This window comes from Schistocerca nitens, chromosome 1 (assembly GCF_023898315.1).
Source record: "Schistocerca nitens isolate TAMUIC-IGC-003100 chromosome 1, iqSchNite1.1, whole genome shotgun sequence".
Classification (NCBI taxonomy): domain Eukaryota; kingdom Metazoa; phylum Arthropoda; class Insecta; order Orthoptera; family Acrididae; genus Schistocerca; species Schistocerca nitens.
The window spans coordinates 624,581,851-624,603,660 of record NC_064614.1 but is presented as its reverse complement, the minus strand read 5'-3'; the positions used below and the strand labels follow the sequence as shown (position 1 = coordinate 624,603,660).

The 21,810-nt window shown below is 38.8% G+C and overlaps 1 protein-coding gene across 1 annotated transcript in view; it reads right to left on the bottom strand.

Moving 5' to 3' along the window:
• The window catches only part of LOC126263538 (uncharacterized), a 222,218-nt gene that overhangs the window by 75,911 nt on the left and 124,497 nt on the right, over nt 1-21,810 (bottom strand). The window contains exons 12-13 of the mRNA XM_049960661.1: nt 5,163-5,336; nt 2,705-2,867 (exon numbers count right to left, since the gene is read on the bottom strand). Coding sequence (XP_049816618.1) covers nt 2,705-2,867; nt 5,163-5,336 — 337 coding nt within the window. The remainder of the gene's footprint in view (nt 1-2,704; nt 2,868-5,162; nt 5,337-21,810) is intronic.

The window sequence follows — 21,810 nt, the reverse complement described above, 5'->3', positions numbered from 1 at the left end:
TCTTTCCTTCTCATCCCATCTGGTATGGCTCCCTTGACTAGAAGGAATGGTATTTGCTTATCATTCCATCCATAAGGCTCCACTGATCCAGTGTGACCTCTATGTAAGTCTCCCCATTTCCTAAACCTCACCAGTCCTTTTCCCTCATCCCTCCTCCTTTTCCTCCAACCCTTCTGCCAGAAGAAAAAGCCACTGGATCCAAAAGCTTGCACATTTCCATAAATTTATATTTGCTTTCTCATGCTGCCACTTGGTGAGTACATTTTTTATCCATCCTATTATATTATACTGTCAAAAAATTGATTATTTTCATTGATTTATTATATTTTGTTTGATTTATCACATATTTTTGCAATTTGACTTTTCAATCAGTTAATAATACTTTATCAATAGGGTATAGAGCATGGTTTAATGTTTCATTGCTCCTCAAAATTATACTTTTGGGATTGCCTTTCCAGTCCTGCAAAATTTTATCAATATTGACAAAGAATGGAAGATAAAGCTAGCATCCTTGTTTAAATCATTGACAGATTTTTAGGTAGTAAATGTTAATGTCTATGACTGTGTTTCATACAGTGGGTCAATGGGATTCATTAAATAACTCCAATATTTCCCACAATTATTCTCTGTTGATCTGATCATACCCTTTCTCAAAATCTAAAAATAATATGAACAGAAGACTTTCACGTTCTCCTTATATCTTGCTTAACAACAATTAGTGTGTATTGTGGTAATAGATGATAATTCCTTTATGAATCTACATTGCCCTTTCTTTGCTCTCTGCTACTGGTAGCAATTTTGATTTAATTTTGGTTTCCTATACTTTATATGCAGTATGCCATAATGATGACTGTTGACAACTCAACACTTATATTATTTAGTGAGTTGTTGCCCTTACTCCTAAATTACATAAATGTGAATTAGGCATTTTTTTTTCAAAATTCATGATCAGTTATGTCATAAACAACCTAAGGGAATTACATATACCTTTCAATATATCAACTGCACCATCAATATTGTCTTCACCGGTAATCTTTCTGGAAGAAATAAATGCCCATACAGGAATTAAATGAAGTCTGCATAAGCATGACAGAAATTACAAGCCAAATAAAATGTCAAGGAGAAAGCCCTCCTTTGAATATAATTAACCAGAATCATGGTTTCTTCTTCTTTCTAAGTCACACAGAAAAAAGAAGGAAAACAATAAATGGATTGGCAGACCGTAAACAAGGATGGACGCAACAAAGTGGACAACTTTCTTCCCTTTCTCTGGTAAATGCAGAGTGCATCTTGTCTTTGGATTCTAAGAGTTTTACCTCATGTTTTAAATTTCACATCATGTTATTTTCTTTATTCTCCTCTCTCTCTCTCTCTCTCTCTCTCTCTCTCTCTTTGCTCAATTATATGAGGAAACAATTCTGAATTGAAAACCCTGAGGTGGATGTTCACAAATGTCTCTCTGCCTTGCTGAGGATTTTCTGCTCCCATGAAGGTAATATAACATCACTATTTTTACAAAAATATTACAATGACAGAAATTCCAGCTTATAAAAGTGAGGACAATGATAAGCAGAAAATAATTGGTTGTGTAAGTAGTTGCTTTCAAGCTTTTGCTCTTCTTCCAGTGTGTGTGTGTGAATGCGCATGCGCGCGCGCGCGCGCGCGCGCGCGCGCGCGCGCGCGCGCGCGCGCGCGCGCGCGCGCGCGCGCACACACACACACACACACACACACACACACACACACACAGAGAGAGAGAGAGAGAGAGAGAGAGAGAGAGAGAGAGAGAGAGAGAGAGAGACGAAAATGTTTGTTCCAGTGACCGAAGAATAACAAAAGCTAGCACAATCATCTAATGCTGAAGACTGTGTGTGTTACTCACCATTAAATAACAAGTGAATTGTTGCCTGTTCTGATTTTTTCTGTGTACTTTTTATTTATGTGAGGAAAAGTGCCAACAATAATATAATACAGAATCACTAAAAAATTCTAACAGATGATTTAAAAAAATAAAATTATGATTATACTCAAAACAAAATTCATGAAATGGATGGTTGCTGCTCACCAAAATACGCTGAAGGCCAGAAATGTATATTTCATCGCTTCCTCTTCTGGTGGAGCACCAACTATTATAGTTTTATGAATTGTAGAAGTCTATTACAGGCGGTTATTCTTAATATTATTTGTGTAAAAATTGAAAATAAAACACTACATACATGTAGTTTGTGGCAGAGAAGAAGAGGGAATACTTGATACAGCACTGTAAATAAACTGAAAAGATAATATAGGCACCACTGTTTAGGAACGCATTGAATAGCAGTACATAAATGAATCAAGCAAATTTATGATACATCATGGATAAATAATGCAACAGATGAGATTTTATTGCAGCAGTATCTAAGAATGTGATGAATTGAAGAGAAGATAAGACTGAACTGTATAAGTGAAGCAGATAATGACACTCTTTTACAAATTCTATGTGATAATGTTGTATAACAAACAAAAAATATAAGGTGCTTCTCAAAATCTGGATAGCCAGTGGCATGCTAAGTACAAGTTGTGAATTAGCTGAGTGATTCTTTTTGAAAAAGAAGGCTGATGCAGGTCTCATATGTCGAGCAAGGTCAGATGTCAAGAAGAAGTGCAGTTTGTAGACAAAAAAGATCATGTGGCTGTTCCAGTATGAAGATGTGCCATAACTCACCAGCAGTAACAGATGTTCCTCCTGTCTGTCTTGATGACACCCGTGTAGTCAAAGAGACAGTCCGGGGAGGGGCAGGAGGGGGTACATGTGCTTCATTCTGACGCCGTACTGGTAACCGGGGAGAACTTGTACTGCTGTTGCTGCTTGCATGACAGCTCTGAGACTAAATGCCATAGCAAAGCATAACAAAAGTTTATTTCACATACACACAAATGAATGAAATAAAAACTATTATTAAAATAAATGTACAAATGTGACTTTCACTTCCAGCCTGTCTAGCTAGCAAAAACATGCATTAAGTATTTAGGAAGAAGACTGTGGAAAATGAGACAACAAGAAATAGTTTTCTCATAGGCAGGTATTTAAAGCATTATTAACTATGAGCAAAAATATAATACAGAGGCAAAATACTGAAGAAACTAAAGACAATATATTTGAGATGCAGCAACATATGGCATGACAAATGAACAGTGCTCAAGAGTACAGATGATAAATTAATTACCTTAGCACTGAAAAATCTACTACAAGCAGGCAGGAAACAGAAAATAATAGGATTTAAAGAGAGGACAGAAATATAGCTCTCTCAATATTCAGAACAGAATGTGCAATGATTAGAAAGTATAGATAAGCAATGTACTTCTCTTCAAGTGTTTCTAAAAATCAGCTTAACTTCTTTGTAACATGTGAGAATGCAAAGGAGAATACATACAGAGTACTGACAAAGTTAGTGGCAGTAAGTAACAAGTGTTGTACCAGACAATAAAAACACCAAAAAATTTCTTATGTTTCAAATAGTACCAATTATACAGACAGACAATGAGAAAACTGGGAAGCAACATCAGCACTGAAAATTACTATAGCTTTGCTGTTCCTATGCTCAGACACTTTATTTATTCTTCTAATAGTTGTAGTAGATGCATATGGCAAAACATGAAATTAACGAATTTATTAATGGTCACCAACTGTTTGAAAATTGCATTGCCTGTAAAAGGCTTTTGGTGTGACTGGAGTGCTTTTTTCACAAATAACAATGCACACATATTTGGATGCTAACACATCACAACTGTAACTTTATGTATATGGATTCATGAGAGATGTCACTAATTCTCACAGTCACCTTGTTACTTCAACATTTCACATTCTCCTGACAAACTGTTCTTACAGCAATTGTGTTCCATATGTGGCCACCATTTTCAATCCTGGCCTTATCAACATTTTGCACCATCGATGTAACACACTAAAATAAGAAGACGTACACAGCCCTACAATGTCATACCATAAACTTACCCTTTTTTTCATCCTCATACCACACATCAAGGGATTATTCATGATTAACTCATCTGTGTAAATTTTAATGTAGTTAAATGAGGAATAAAGTTCCTGTTCTCATTGTGGGACAAAGAGGAATTGGAGATATAGACATCCAGCAGATATACATACAATAATACAAAACAAAAATTATTAATACAACATGCTGAAACCATAGGGAACAGAAACTGACCAAATAATTTAATCAAATTACCAGATATACCGGTAGTTTTGAGTGAATACTGCAAGAGGCACATTTTCAGCTGCCCTCAGTTCAAAGTGGAATTTGATACTTGGCTACTCCTGTTAATTGGGGCACACAATCCACTACTTTCTAGTACTTTATACAACTGAAAACAGTCAGTAATAGGAATATTAGTGTATGTGAATCCATCTAAAAATAAAATTAGCTTCAAAATGAAACTACAGCCAAGTAAAGGGGGAGGTCCCACTAACTAGATGGCAGCAGACTCATACACTTAAAATGAAAGACTAATAAAGATATTAACTGTTAGAACCAAGGAGTTCTTGATCTTGCAACAGAGGTGAAATTGTGGAGGCTACAAGGCTTATGAAATGATTAGACAGTCATGCTGATTGCTGTCACATGCCATCCAACTGTCTCTTCCCTGAGATGGACAAAATCCTTTCAAACTATTGAATAGTTTCATTCACTTTAACACTTTCCTTTCTTTTGTTGGATGACAGAAGCTAATGCTTGGCCAGCCTTTTTCTTGGATATCAGACAGCTATCACCTAGTATGTATTGTAAGGGAATTTCTTAATACTATTTTTCTCTTAGATGGTGTACAAACAGATTCACTAAAAAAGAAAAAGAAGGTTGTTATTACCCACAATTCAGCAAGAATATCTTTAGTCATTATGTAAGCATACAAAATTTAATTAATGGTTTACTCAACTGTGACAGAAAAAACAAGCACAATAAAATTTACTGGCAGGAAATATGTTAAGCAATTACAGATAGTTTAAAAACAGACAATAGTAGAAAAAAGCAAATTAGCCTTGCTCTATAAATAACACAAGTTTTCCTGAAAGGTAAGATAACCATGATTCAGCCAAATATGATGGAAATTTTGCACTCCTTACAGTTGTAATGCTAAAAAGATAAACTACAAAAGAAATTGATTACCTCAGTGTCTTCAGAAATCACTCTAATCTTTAGTTCCACAGCTCCACTGCGAACACCTTGCAAAGAGAAAAAAAGTGCTTCATCTCCCAAGGAAGCTCTTCTTATATCATCTAAGCCAAGAGATAAACTTCCAAGAAAATCATTCATTCCAAATGTGTCATGGTCCCAAAGCATCTGTCATTAACAGAGAAATTTATTAATAAAATATAATTGTGCACATCCAATTTTACATATTAATTAAAAATTATAATCATATATAAAAATCATGCCAAGTGACAGATTCATCTTTTGTGATTTATGTTTCAGTTAGCACTGATCAAACTGCACCTGCTGGTGGGAGATGTATAAATATATTTAAAAACTGGAGAAAATGATTGATTTATTTTTGCCATTTATGCTTCAGTTAGTACTGATCCAATTCCACTTGGTGGTTAGTAGGCACCCTCACACAAATGATCCATGGAACATGAAATTAATTAACCAGGGTGAACCCTTCTCTGAATGTGACATTCACAAATGCACTCAGTGCCTAATATAGACCTATTTGAGTAACATGAGGTGAAAAATTCAATTAACAAAATACCTTTTGAAGTATGAACAGAGGAAGGGATGAAAAGAAAATTGTTTGTAGTAACATGATGGAAAAAGATGGAAACATCATTGGATAAAAAAGGAATAACTAAAGAAACAGGTCTTCATAAAGAGTAATGGGAAAATAAATGTTTAATAAAGCAGAGCAAAGATCAAAGCACAACAGTAAGGTAAAAATTGTAAAGTAGTGGAGGAGACCAGTGATGAGCTGCTTCTTATGACAATCCTTTTAATTACATGACAATAATTAAAAGTAGCATCACTATGAAAATATCACCATGAAAATACAAAGAATGATTCAGTACTGTCAGATATTGTGGCTGAGATAAATATTTTAATCCCCATATCTACTGGTTTTATGTGGAAGTTGATTTATGATTACTGAATATACAAATCATGAGCATCCTGTATATCCTGCATGGTGTAAAAAACAACCCAATAAAAACATGATTTAAAGGAAGCTAAAAACATTTAATATATAAATTGTTCTTTTATAGAAAAATACAAATAATATTTCATACAAACTGATGTACATTGGCTATTTCACATTATAAACCTTTTATTATTAATCACAAAAATAATTATCAGTGGCCCAAAAATAAGTTTTTAACAGTAAATAACCTTTTGTCATTTGTCAGTCACCTCAGTGTTTATAATTTATGAGATATGCGAAAGTTATTTTGACTTGTTAATTTACAAGAAAATTTCACTTATTTACTTTCTGCTCAAGAAAACTAGACTACAAAAGAATACAAACTCCTTATAAACACTGCCCTCATATGAACCAAAATAACTTTCAATTTAGGGAACAAAAAAAGACAAAAGACGGATAATTTTGAACTTTTAGAGTAAGTGATAAATTCATGTTTTGCCATTTATGCTTCCATTAGTTTTGATCCAATTCCCACTACTGGTGCAAAGGCACTCCACATATTGAAAGTTGTTTTCTGAATTTAAAACAGATGTTTTTATCTGTACGCTGAATCTGTGTAATCAATGATAAATCAGATCCAGCCATTTCATTCGCAGGCACTGTCCTCTGACCTGAACCATCATTGCACAACTAAGTAACTAACTCATAGCTTCAATCAGCCCCCTGCTCCCCTCTCTGTACTGTACAAAATGAGGGGTAGGATTTGACATCTGATTAATGCTGTATCACATACATATGAAAAACTCTAAAAACAGTATGCAGAAAAAAACATGTTTTGCTCAGGGTACTATCAGAGGGCAATATGGAAAGTATTCCAAATAATATGCTATGGAAAAAGAAAGAATCATATAATACGCATGGAATTGCTGATGACAATCATTGTGCTGCATTACCAAGTTAATGCAATTAAATGAATTTTAGCTACATGTCTTCTAAGACTGTGGGAAATTGGATAGTCTGAGGATATTTGTGTGTGTGTGTGTGTGTGTGTGTGTGTGTGTGTGTGTGTGTGTGAGAGAGAGAGAGAGAGAGAGAGAGAGAGTCAGAGAGAGAGGGGGGGAAGGGGAGGGAGAGAGTATGTGTTGAGAACTAACAGAAACTTACCATATTTTTCACTAAAAAAATATATTGCAACATTAAACTGACATATTTTACCCCACAGTGTAAGACTGAAAATACAATCTATTAATCAAGCCAATAAATAAATGTGTGAGACAATATGGGATAACATTTGGTTTCACCTGCAGTAATTACAATATTCCTTGATGAATTAAAACAACACTTGCAAACAGCAAAATAAAACAATGGAAAATCCAGGATGGAACAATGACAGTATTATGAACAGGATAGTTGCTACTCACATTATAGCAGAGACGCAGATAGGCACAACAAAAAGACTGTCAAACAAAAATTTCAGCTACACACACACACACACACACACACACACACACACACAAAAGGCAATTCACACACACATGATCACAGTGTCTTGCTGCCAAGGCAAGTCTGTAAGCAGCAGCGCATGATGGGAGAACCAACTGGGCAGTGGGGATAAAGAGGACGCTGGGGCTGGGAGGGAGAGGGATAGCAGGGTATGGGTGAGGGATAGTAAAGTGCTGCTTGTGGGAGCATACAGAGACTATGTGGGGAGAGGGTAGGATAGCTAGCTGCAGTTGGGTGGTTAACGAGGGGGGAGGGGGGGGGCAGGTGAAAAGGAGAGAAGTAAAAAACTGTGGATGTCTTGGTAGAATAGAGGGCTGTGTAGTGTTGGAATGTGAACAGGGAAGGGGATAGGGGGTAACTACATTGACTGACTTAGGATGAGGTCAGGAGGTTTATGGGAACATAGGATAAACTGTAAGAAGAGTTCCCACCTGTGCAATTCATAAAAGCTGATGTTGGTGGGAAGGATCCAGATGGCACAGGTTTCGAAGCAATCATGGAAATGAAGAATGTCATGTCAGGCAGAGAGCTTAGCAACAGGATGGTCCACCCGTTTCTTTGCCACAGTTTGTCGGTGGCCATCTATGTGGACAGACAGCTTGTTGGTTATCATGCCAACGTAGAATCCAGCACAGTGGTTGCAGCTTGGATTTTAGACCACATGACTGGTTTCACAGGCAGTTGATGCTTGTGAACAGACTAGGGTAGATGGTGGTGGGAGAATGTATGGGAAAGGTCTTGCATATACGTCTATTAGAAGGATATGTGCCATGGGGTAAGGGGTTGGGAGGCAGGGGTTGCATAGGTATGTACAAGAATATTGTGTAGGTTCGGTGGGTGGCAAAATACCACTGTGGGAGGGTTGGAAAGGATTGAGGGTAGGACATTCTACATCTACATGGATACTCTGCAAATCACACTTAAGTGCCTGGCAGAGGGTTCGTCAAACCATCTTCACAATAATTCTCTATTATTCCACTCTTGGACAGCGTACAGAAAAAACAAACACCTGTATCATTCTGTGCGAGTTCTAATTTCCCTTCTTTTATTATAATGATCATTTCTCCCTATGTAGGTCAGCATCAACACAATATTCTTGCATTCGGAGGACAAAGTTGGTGATCGAAATTTCGTCAGAAGATTCCGCCGCAAAGAAAAATGCCTTTGTTTTAAATATGTCCATCCCAAATACTCTACAAAGTCTGTGACATTCCCTCCCCTATTTCATAATACAAAACGTGCTGCTCTTCACTGAACTTTCTCCATGTACTCCGTTAATCCTATTTGGTAAGGATCCCAGATCATGCAGCAGTACTCCAAAAGAGGACAGACAAACACAGTGTAGGCAGTCTCTTTAGTAGATCTGTTATATTTTCTAAGTGTTCTGCCAATAAAGTGTAGTCTTTAGTTTGCCTTCCCTACAACATTTTCTGTGTGTTCTTTCCAATTTAAATTTTCCGTAATTGTAATTCCTAGGTATTTTGTTGAATTTACGGCCTTTAGATTAGACTGATTTATCATGAAACCAAAGTTTAACAATTCCTCGTATAGATGACCTCACACTTAGCATTATTTAGGATCCATTTCCAATTTTCAAACCATTCAGATATCTTTTCTAATTCATTCTGCAATTTTTCTTAATCTTGATGAGTTTACTGGATAATAAATGACAGCATCATCTGCAAACAACCTAAGATGGGTGCTCAGATTGTCTCCCAAATCATTTATATAGATAAGGAACACCAACAGGCCTATAACACTACCTTGGGGAATGCCAGAAATCACTTCTGTTTTACTTGACAACTTCCCATCAATTACTACAAACTGTGACCTCTATGACAGGAAATTGCAAATCCAATCACATAACTGAAATGATATTCCAAAAGCACCAGTTTCGCTACAAGCCACTTGTGTGGTACAGTGTCAGGAAATCCAGAAATAAGAAATCAATTTGAACTCTCTTGTCAATAGCACTCAGCACATTCCTCATTTCAGGGCATGGTGAGAGGTAGTCAAAACTGTGATGGAGAATGATTCAGTTGCTTCAGTCCTAGGTAGTACTGAGTCATTAGGGGAATGCTCCTCTGTGGCTGGACGGTGGGACTTTGGGAGGTGGTGGGTGACTGGAGAGTAGCAAAACTATTATCATACAGGATGACATCTAGAATCTCTTTGATCATCATTGTACATGACTGCACAACTGCAGTGTTCAAAATGATCTGTCCCTAGATACATCATATTCAGTTTTCAATGTGTATATATTAATAAAATTTGATTCCTGTGGAATCGCTGCTTCTTCGTATTAATTTTTCATTTTCCATTAGTATAGTCAGAACATCTCACTTTCAGTGCACTGAACACTATATTAGATTCAGAAGATTTCAAAAATATTTTAATCTTTTGTGGTAGATGTTACCAAAATAATAAATCAAAGTTGATTTCATGAGATGACATATTGGAGTCAAATTCTTGTCATAAATTATTACAATATTTCTGGCAGTAATGTGTCATTTTCATTCAGATTAACAGTCACAGCTCTCCCAACACAGTGAATAATTGATTTATGGTTTTACAGTTTGTTCATTTGAACTTTGTGAACTTGAATTACAATTTCTTGTTACTGAGAATCAAGCATAAATAACTGATAGTGACACCACCAAAAGGATAAGAAACATCAAACTTTCATAATTAATTATTCATCCAGAGAAAAGATAAGGTAATCAATACCACAAGAACATGTGGAGACACTTAAGAGTACCTAAAACAGAACACAAATGTTTTGAAGCTGTGCTAATAAGCTGCTACTGGGAATGAAACTCTCCTTGCTGGGTGACATTAATAACATTTACATGTTTGGTAGCAAGCCTTTCTTTGAGATCCATTTAACCCACCATGTAACAGAGCAATGCAGGACTGTCCTTACTGTCCTTATTCTTATAGTCTTTTTTTTTTTTTTTTCATTTTCTGATCTATCTTCGTTAGTAATATATAGGCCACGGGTAAACAAAAAACTGTCATATTCTTATTAAAGTGTATTTCCCAAACCTTCATTATTCACATTGTAATTTACCAATAGCTGATATCAATAGTGTACACAGTTGACAAGAAAACATTTTATTTAAGGAAATACTCAGAATTTATTACAACTGCAAGCCATGTGTACATTTCACAAAATGGTATAACCATGAAGGTGTCACTGTTGTGTGTCAGTAGTTATTTTTTATGACTGGTTCACCACTGTTGGGTTATAGAGTTCCCTGGACCTGTGACAGGTGGTGTTCACACTACTCAGTGATAGATGAAAAAATCAAAATGTCATCAAGGTAAACATACGCGAATGGCAGGTTGAACAAGAGAGAGTCAGTAAAACTCTGTGAAGTTTGGGCAGCATTTTTGTGGCCGTAAAGCATGATTGGGGTAATCAGTGTACTTTTATGGAATGTAATCAGTGAAAATAGGTATTCTGTGGTAAGCCTTGTGGCAGTTCAGGACATTAAAACACCCATGTACCATTAAGCAACTGTGAGAAGTCTTGGGTGTGAGGGATAGGCTAGTTATCTATAACAAGCCGCCTTCCTTGTGAATAAGATGTATGGGGGAAGACCAAATGCTGTACAATGAATGATTTCAGCATCAAGTGGTTCACTGATGGTTGACTTTTTAGCATGTCGTAACTTATGACGTATGAATGGACCTACCATTGTATTAAATCTGTGGCACATGCCATCAGAGATTGCTGCCACAAGCTCGTTGTTGCAACTCGCTTAAGGACCTTCAGTGTCACTGTGTGAGGGGGAAATACACTGGGGTGAGACACTGCAGAGACAAATGTGATTGACCATGGAATCCTGGAACATCAATGGCAGTGAAGGTAGAGCAGACTAGACAGAAGCCACTTTGTGCACTTGTGAAGAAATCATGCCGCAGGGCTGGCATACTACATGAAGAGCCCGTGCCAACCATGAAGATGCAGAAACTATTTGTTGACTTAGTGAGGCATTGTGCACCCAATGAGCACTGAGGGCAGAGTGTTGGTGCCGAACGGTGAGCTGGGTTGATAACACAGAACACTCAGAGAGGGAGTATAGGAGGAGGGGGGGTCTTGTACACACAGCATGGAAGGAGTGCTGAACAGCCTGGACTTAGTGCACCAGATGCATTGTGTAGCAGTAAAGCCAACTCTTGGTTAAGGTCACAAGCAATTAGGGAGTAGGTGCAGGTAGTGCCAGAAAGTTAGCACCAGGTGGCTATGTGTCGTCCCGTGCAACCATGTGTGCTCTCGCATAGCTCCTGCCAGCTAAGTGAAGTGGAGTGGGGTGGACGGGAGGGGGGGGGGGGGGAGGTCTTGCTCATAGTACCAACATCATCATCTGAATGACTATTTGAGCTAGTGAGAATGTGTCTGTGCTGCAGGGTGCTATATGCTTGATCTGCAGTGCATAACTTATTTTCCAGCAGACTGGAAGCATATGGCAATAATTGTAACTGCAAATCATAGGGGAGTTTGACGAACCACAATGTCTATAATACAATGTCAAGCACGAATTCGATGTCCGGTGATACACAGAGGTGCACCAAAGTTGGGGTGAGGACCTAGACCCTAAGTTCTCATCATATATAATACAATGTGCACTCTTAGAAGGGTCCATGACAAATGTTCAATAATAATAGTTTTAGCCTCAGAGTATCTGTGATAGGCAGGTGCGGTGAGGACCAAGTCACTGATAAGGTCCGTGAGGTTGTGCAAATGACCAACCAGGCAAATAAAACAGGAGTCTTTGTCCATAATGCTATGAAGGTCAAAGATGTTATCTGTTAAAAATACCAATTGCATGGATTGTCCTTCAGTAATGGAGGGAATTAAGGAAACCTACTGGATAAAACTGTTTGCATAGATGTTGGTGTAGGAGGTATATCTGAGTGACTGATAAGGGCAGTACAGCATTGGCAGTACCAAAATCTTGATTGAGCAGTTGCAGATATCCCGATGAGGCACCAACCGAGTTCTCGTGATTTCTTCATAACTATGGGAGGGGGGGGGGGGGTTGAGAAGTTGTGTGGGGGGTGTCAATGCAAAGAGCGTGTGCAGCACACCTTGGTAGGTGCAAGAGCATGATAGACTGGCACGGTGGGAATGACCATGGTCATCAAAGGTAGCACTGAGTGAACATGCAGAAGAAAGATGTGATGTGATGTGTCACTTGAGGACTACATGGGGGGGGGGGGGGGGGGGGAGGGGGGGGGATGCCTGAAGGAAACGTGCAGATGTGCAGCTGACCATCATGGGATACAGCTGTAACCGCAGAATGCAAAAACTGAGAAGTCAGAATATAGGGAGCCAGAGAGTGGGTGCAATCTATGGAAGGCAAGTAGTGCACAGATCCCAGGCTATCGATTGGCAGTGGTGAAATATGCAGTACAGTAGTTGCACATTGTGAGATAACATCAGGTTCAGAACATACACTGTAAACAGGTTGTGCAACATGCAAAGTGCAGAAATCGACGTTACTGTATGGAAACACTGGAGTCGATACATTGTTTTCGCACCATTGTGCAGTTGATGAGGAAAGAGTGTCCATTTGAGTCACATAGGGGCAGAATTGTTACTGCTTCAGTTTTGTGTGGGATGTGGAGGACAGCATGTTTGAGGTCCACAGTCTCCCAGTGGAATGTAATGGGGTAGCACAGAGTTCAACATGTTATACATTGCCTGGTTCATAGTTGAAACTTCCTGGCAGATTAAAACTATGTGCCGGACCGAGACTAGAACTTGAGACCTTTGTCTTTTGCGGGCAAGTGCTCTACCAACTGAGCTACCCAAGCATGACTCACGCCCCATCCTCACAGCTTTACTTCCGCAGTACCTAACCTCCTACCCTCCAAACTAACTCATAGTTAGTAAGGTGCGCACGCAGAAGTAAACGAACACCAGAATAAATTTTGATGGAATGTGGGGGAGTCTGGGGATGTACACACTCAGGTTGAGAATATACTCACCAATCACACTTCCAGTACACTGCATCCAGATGCGGTGAGCTGTAAGACTGGTGAACATAGAGGTCCAACAAAAAATTGCCACAATAGCAGTCTGAGAGAAAGTGCACATCTGTATTGCAGGCATTGAAAATGATGTTTACAATGTTTGTTAGGGTCGCCAATATAGTGATTCCAGTCCTAACAATGATATGGTAGAGGATGTAAATCACCAACAAGTGCTTCATTATCAAAACCATTAATGAGACATGGAAGCACAACACTCTCGAACAACTCATAATGGCATACTGACAAAAATAACAAAAGAGGAGAGTCAAAGGTCATAAAATCAAAGATGAATGATAGTGTTCTAGTGGGTGATGGTTGCCACAAGAGGAAATGACAAGATCAAGGAAGCGGGAAGTGGAACAGAGCATAAAAGGGGTGACAAAAGGTGTCCATGTGATTTCTGTATGCACTCTAACTTATGGTAGCCATTGTTAGCCTTTATGGAGTTAGTTTTTATTAACTTATTATTTTATGTCAAAACTAATAAAAAGTAACACATAGTATCAGGACAACTTAATTAAACAATAAATGGGATCATTCAGCTAAGTTGTTTACCTCACATACTTCCAAAACCATTTGAGATACTGTGATTCTGTTTTCACTCAGATGAAATGTAAAGAAGTCCTCACTGAACTAAATATAATCTCTTATCATAGCTGTATTAACCAAAGAAATGACCTTCATCTCTTTAATTAGAACTATAGTAATGTCTGTTAGTATTGTTGAATTTAAAGAGGCAAATTCAACAGTGTTTCACTCAGAAAAATCAGAAAAGTAGTTTTACAGAAATTATAATACTTAGGAGCTGGAATTCATTTAAAAAATAAACTATTTGCGGAATGATGCAAGTTTGAAGTATTTGAGATAAGTTTAATTTAAAACACAATGTGACTACATGTGGTTGGACTGACACAACTCTAAAGCAAAGGATGTGGCACTAATGGTGATTCAGTAGTTAAGTACAGTAACAATTCTCCTCTTGTTACCACGAGAGATTTAGAAGGAAAGTGAATGTTTCAAATTGAATAGATTTTTTAGACAAGAAATTCAGTTATAACTTTACACAAAAAATTTAACAGGAGTTTAATTTTGAGACACACATGTACATTGTAAAATTACAATACCAGCCAAGGCAACAAAAATGAAATCATGAAAGAAAGTGGTGATAAACACTTCCTCCAATTGTCAGCAATTCATTCAAAATGCAACCATCTACTTTAAAACATGTTTGCAGTCACCGTTGCAAGGACTTCTGATTACTCTGAAGATACTCCTTCAATAATATCTGACACTCTACAAGAATGCTTTGTTTTAACACCTCTCAGGGCATCAGAACTTGTGTAGAGACTTTATCTGTGAGTTTATCCCACGGAAAAATGTCAAGCAGTGTCAAACAAGTTGAACACGCAGACCAACTGATAATTCCTTCACATCCTGTCTATCAACCAGAAAACAGCCAGGTAAGTGATTTTCTAACCATAGATGACCAGTTTCAAGTGGTACTTCCTCTATGAGAGTTGATAGCAGAGTGGTGCGTATTTGCTACAATTAAAGTTTCTTTAATAGGGTAAGGACCATTTCTGTCTTCTCCAACAATCCAAGAACAAACATTCACACTTCACCACCGCTGATGTTTAATTTGCTTAAGGCAGTGTGAATGACTGGCAGCCCAATAATGCATAATTTTTATACTCTTCTCTGTGGTTTGTAGTGGTTGCTTCATCAGTAAAGATAACTCTTTGAAGATATGGTGGGAACAGGATATAGCTGCTAGATGCAGCAGTAAGAAGCTGTCCCCTGTCAGTATACCACAGTGGATCCAACTCAAGAGTTCTCACTGCATTCCTTCTGCAGTCACCATACACAAGCAGAATATACACAAATACTTCATCTGTAATGGATTTTCTCTCAAACACTGTGGCTGATTAGGTAATATGCATAAGGATGGTTGATTCAATACTTTGGTCTCTTTTATTTTAAACACCTCTACAAGTTTCAATGGTTGTGCCAAATCAGCAATTGGATTAACCCTGTCTTCATTGATGGGACATATATGTACCACTGAAGTAATTTGCAGTTTTGAGTGTTGGGATGTCTCAGTCCACATAGGTCTAGTCCTGCAATCTATTGAGAAGCTTTCAGAACTTAGAGAAAAATGCTATGGACCATGGGCTGAATGTACTGGTGGGTGTGAGTGGCTCCATGTGACAGCATGTATTTATAGCCAGAAAATCGTGTCTGTTTCATGAAAATCAAATCACATCACATTTTATGGGTTCCAAGAATGTCTGGAGTGAGTAACTGTGTTCCCTTATGCACTACAGATACTGTACATGCAGGTAGTGTACTGGTTAATGGTGCTGGCTACTGTGGAAAGTATGGGATGGGCTTAACAACAATATGGAAAAGATAGACAGCTACTCACCACAAAGAGGAGACTTTGACTCGCAGACAGGCACAGTGAAAAAGGAACACTAGAAATACTTTTAGCTATTGGATACAGTCCTCCTTCAAAAGTAGAATTCTCTCACATTCACACAACAACTGCTCACTCACGTGGCCACTGTCACTGGGTGCTTAGGCCCAACTGTGACTGCATATGATGTGAGCAGCAATTTACCTGGGGTGGCTAGTGGTGTAGAATACTATAATTTTTTGAAAACTACTTATCAGATTTACAAGAGTGAAATTTATTTGAATTAATAGAACAGAAATTATTATCAATACAGTAGAAATTATTATAAATTAATTTGAAGAACAGAAGTTGATACCAATATCTCTGTAATTAATAGATCTATGGCAATAGACTATAAATGGTTTGGTAATGACTTCCTTACAATTACCTGCACAGAAATAGAATTACATTATCTTATAAGTTTCTGTAAACACACTCTAAGAAAAGAAACTATACACCACAAAGTAATTATTTGAATGGGACAGAAATGAGAAGATGTGATGTAAATGTACAGACAAGCAAGGCTTACAATTTCAGAAAAATTGGATGATTTATTCAACAGAACGGCTTCACTAATTGAGGAAGACAATAAAATGTTGGTCCATCTCTGTCCCTTATGGCCGGCCGGGGTGGCTGAGCAGTTCTAGGCGCTACAGTCTGGAACCGCGCAACCGCTATGGTCACAGGTTCGAATCCTGCCTTGGGCAAGGATGTGTGTTATGTCCTTAGGTTAGTTAGGTTTAAGAAGTTCTAAGTTCGAGGGGACTGATGACCTCAGAAGTTGAGTCCCATAGTGCGCAAGCCATTTGAACCATTTTTTGTCCCTTATGCAATCAGTCTGCAGATGATGAAGAAATTGATGAAATGTATGACGAGATAAAAGAAATTATTCAGGTAGTGTAGGGAGACGAAAATTTAATAGTCATGGGTGACTGGAATTCGTCAGTAGGAAAAGGAAGGGAGAGAAGGAAACATAGTAGGTGAATATGGATTGGGGGGAAGAAATGAAAGAGGAAGCCGCCTTGTAGAATTTTGCACAGAGCATAACTTAATCATAGCTAACACTTGGTTCAAGAATCATAAAAGGAGGTTGTATACCTGGAAGAATCCTGCAGATACTAAAAGGTATCAGATAGATTATATAATGGTAAGACAGAGATTTAGGAACCATGTTTTAAATTGTAAGACATTTCCAGGGGCAGATGTGGATTCTGACCACAATCTATTGGTTATCAACTGCAGATTGAAACTGAAGAAACTGTAAAAAGGTGGGAATTTAAGGAGATGGGACCTGGATAAACTAACTAAACCAGAGGTTGTACAGAGTTTCAGGGAGAGCATAAGGGAACAATTGACAGGAATGGGGGAAAGAAATACAGTAGAAGAAGAATGGGTAGCTCTGAGGGATGAAGTAGTGAAGGCAGCAGAGGATCAAGTAGGTAAAAAGACGAGGGCTAATAGAAATCCTTGGGTAACAGAAGAAATATTGAATTTAATTGATGAAAGGAGAAAATATAAAAATGCAGTAAATGAAGCAGGCAAAAAGGAATACAAATGTCTCAAAAATGAGATCGACAGGAAGTGCAAAATGGCTAAGCAGGGATGGCTAGAGGACAAATGTAAGGATGCAGAGGCTTGTCTCACTAGGGGTAAGATAGATACTGCCTACAGGAAAATTAAAGAGACCTTTGGAGAGAAGAGAACCACCTGTATGAATATCAAGAGCTCAGATGGCAACCCAGTTCTAAGCAAAGAAGGGAAGGCAGAAAGGTGGAAAAAGTATATAGAGGGTTTATACAAGGGCGATGTACTTGAGGACAATATTATGGAAATGGAAGAGGATGTAGATGAAGATGAAATGGGAGATAAGATACTGCGTGAAGAGTTTGACAGAGGACTGAAAGACCTGAGTCGAAACAAGGCCCCGGGAGTAGACAACATTCCATTAGAACTACTGATGGCCTTGGGAGAGCCAGTCATGACAAAACTCTACCATCTGGTGAGGAAGATGTAGGAGACAGGCGAAATACCCACAGACTTCAAGAAGAATATAATAATTCTAATCCCAAAGAAAGCAGGTGTTGACAGATGTGAAAATTACCGAACTATCAGTTTAATAAGTCACAGCTGCAAAATACTAACGCGAATTCTTTACAGATGAATGGAAAAACTGGTAGAAGCGGACCTTGGGGAAGATCAGTTTGGATTCCGTAGAAATGTGGGAACACGTGAGGCAATACTAACCTTACGACTTATCTTAGAAGAAAGATTAAGGAAAGGCAAACCTATGTTTCTAGCATTTGTAGACTTAGAGAAAGCTTTTGACAATGTTAACTGGAATACTCTCTTTCAAATTCTGAAGGTGGCAGGGGTAAAATACAAGGAGCGAAAGGCTATTTACAATTTGTACAGAAACCAGGTGGCAGTTATAAGAGTTGAGGGACATGAAATGGAAGCAGTGGTTGGGAAGGGAGTGAGACAGGGTTGTAGCCTCTCCCCGATGTTATTCAATCTGTATATTGAGCAAGCAGTAAAGGAAACAAAAGAAAAATTCGGAGTAGGTATTAAAATTCGTGGAGAAGAAGTAAAAACTTTGAGGTTCGCCGATGACATTGTAATTCTGTCAGAGACAGCAAAGGACTTGGAAGAGCAGTTGAACGGAATGGACAGTGTCTTGAAAGGAGGATATAAAATGAACATCAACAAAAGCAAAACGAGGATAATGGAATGTAGTCAAATTAAATCAGGTGATGCTGAGGGGATTAGATTAGGAAATGAGACACTTAAAGTAGTAAAGGAGTTTTGCTATTTAGGAAGTAAAATAACTGATGATGGTCGAAGTAGAGAGGATATAAAATGTAGACTGGCAATGGCAAGGAAAGCGTTTCTGAAGAAGAGAAATTTGTTAACATCGAGTATAGATTTAAATGTCAGGAAGTCGTTTCTGAAAGTATTTGTATGGAGTGTAGCCATGTATGGAAGTGAAACATGGATGATAAATAGTTTGGACAAGAAGAGAATAGAAGCTTTCGAAATGTGGTGTTGCAGAAGAATGCTGAAGATAAGGTGGGTAGATCACGTAACTAATGAGGAGGTATTGAATAGGATTGGGGAGAAGAGAAGTTTGTGGCACAACTTGACTAGAAGAAGGGATCGGTTGGTAGGACATGTTTTGAGGCATCAAGGGATCACAAATTTAGCATTGGAGGGCAGCGTGGAGGGTAAAAATTGTAGAGGGAGACCAAGAGATGAATACACTAAGCAGATTCAGAAGGATGTAGGTTGCAGTAGGTACTTGGAGATGAAGAAGCTTGCACAGGATAGAGTAGCATGGAGAGCTGCATCAAACCAGTCTCAGGACTGAAGACCACAACAACAACATGCAATCAGTTATTCAGCTTGACACTGATTGACAGAATTGTTGGATGTTCTTCTAAGTGATATTTTGCCCAATTCTGTCCAATTGGCTTGTTAGTTTGTCAAAATCCTAAGCTGGTTGGAGGACCCTGTTCATAATGTTCAAAACATTCTTATTGGGGAGAGATCCAGCACCCTTGATGGCCAAACTAGGGTTTGGCAAATACAACAGCAAGCTGTAGAAACTCTTACTCTGTGCAGGCGGGAATTATCTTACTGACTTGTAAGGATGGCTTGCCATTAAGGGCAACAAAACAGCATTGAATATTATTGGTATATTGCTGTGCTCTAAGGGTGCCACGGATGTCAACAGAAGGGGTCCTGCTATGAAATGAAGTGGTACATCAGACCATCACTTCTTGTTGTCAGGCTATATGGTGGGTGACAGTCAGGTTGGTATCCCACTGCTGTCCGGGGCATCTGGGCTCAAGTCGAAGTGGGACTCATCACTGAAGACAATTCTTCTCCAATAAATGAGATTCCATGCTGAAGATGTGTCTGGAGATGCCTTGGGCAGCAGGATACCTACTTGACTGTCACCAGCCATATGACCCAACAGAAAGGAATGATGGTCTGGGGTGCTATTTCTGTTCATAGCTGGACCTCTACAGTTGTCATCCCTTACAGTACACCAGTACGTTGACAATATTCTACAGCCTGTTTTGTTGCCCTTCATGGCAATCCATCCCCATCACCAAGATAATGCCTGCCCACACAGGGTGAGAGTTTCTACTGCTTGTCTTTGTGCTTCTTGGCCATCAGGGTTACTGGAACTCTCCCGAATTGAGAACATTTGGAACATTAGGGTTAGGGCCCTCTAACTAGCTTACTATTTTCACACTCTGAAACACCAATTGGGCAGAATTTGGCACAATATCCCTCAGAAGGATATCCAAATACTCTATCAATCAATACAAAGTCAAGAACCAGAGGTGCACTAATGTGTTATTGGCTTGCTCAATTTGTGAAGCTCTGTTTCTTGAATAAATCATCCAATTTTTCTGAAATAGTAATCATTTGTTTGCCTGTATATGTACATCTCATCTACCAATTTCTGCCCCATGCGGATAATTTTTTAATGGTGTGTCTTTTTTCTCTTTTTTTCTGAAAGTGTATTTAAGGTGAACAGCTTAGCTGAACCACACTCTATGCATAGTTCAGTGAGATATACCGGGTGATAAAAAAGTCAGTATAAATTTGAAAACTGAATAAATCACGGAATAATGTAGATAGAGAGGTAAAAATTGACACACATGCTTGGAATGACATGGGGTTGTATTAGAACCAAAAGAATTCAAAAGTTCAAAAAATGTCCGAAAGATGGTGCTTCATCCGATCAAAATAGCAATAATTAGCATAACAAAGTAAGACAAAGCAAAGATGATGTTCTTCACAGGAAATGCTCAATATGTCCACCATCACTCGTCAACAATAGCTGTAGTCGAGGAATAATGTTGTGAACAGCACTGTAAAGCATGTCCGGTGTTATGGTGAGGCATTGGCATCAGATGTTGTCTTTCAGCATCACTAGAGATGTCGGTCGATCAGGTTACACTTGCCACTTCAGGTAACCCCAAAGACAATAATCACACGAACTGAGGTCTGGGGACCTGGGAGGCCAAGCATGACGAAAGTGGCGGCTGAGCACATGATCATTACCAAACGACGCATGCAAGAGATCTTTCACGCGTCTAGCAATATGGGGGTGGAGCGCCATCCTGTATAAACATTGTACGTTCCAGCAGGTGTTTATCAGCCAAGCTGGGGATGATGCGATTCTCACCCATCACGGTAGCAGTTACAAAACCAGAATCACACATTTCCTCGAATAAAAAAGGCCCGATAACAGTAGATGTGGTAAATCCAACCCATACCGTGACTTTCTCGTCATGCATGGAGTTTCCATGACAGTTCTAGGATTTTCGATAGCCCAAATTCTGCAGTTGTGGGTACTGACAGACCCTCAGAGCATGAAATGAGCTTCGGCGGTCCACAACACGTTACTCAACCAATCGTCATCTTCCCCCATCTTTTGAAACGCCCACACCGCAAATGCCCTCCACTTCACTAAATCGCCAGGTAACAGTTCATGATACTGATGGATTTTGTACAGATAGCGTCGGATGGTACGCCTCAGTGCCAACCAAACAGTAGTGTATGGAATGCCGGTGCGACGTGCGACTGCAACAGTGCTGACTTCCCCGTGCATAGACGAACCCGCTACAGTCTCCATTTCTTCCTGAACTGTCTCAGCAGCATTACGCCTT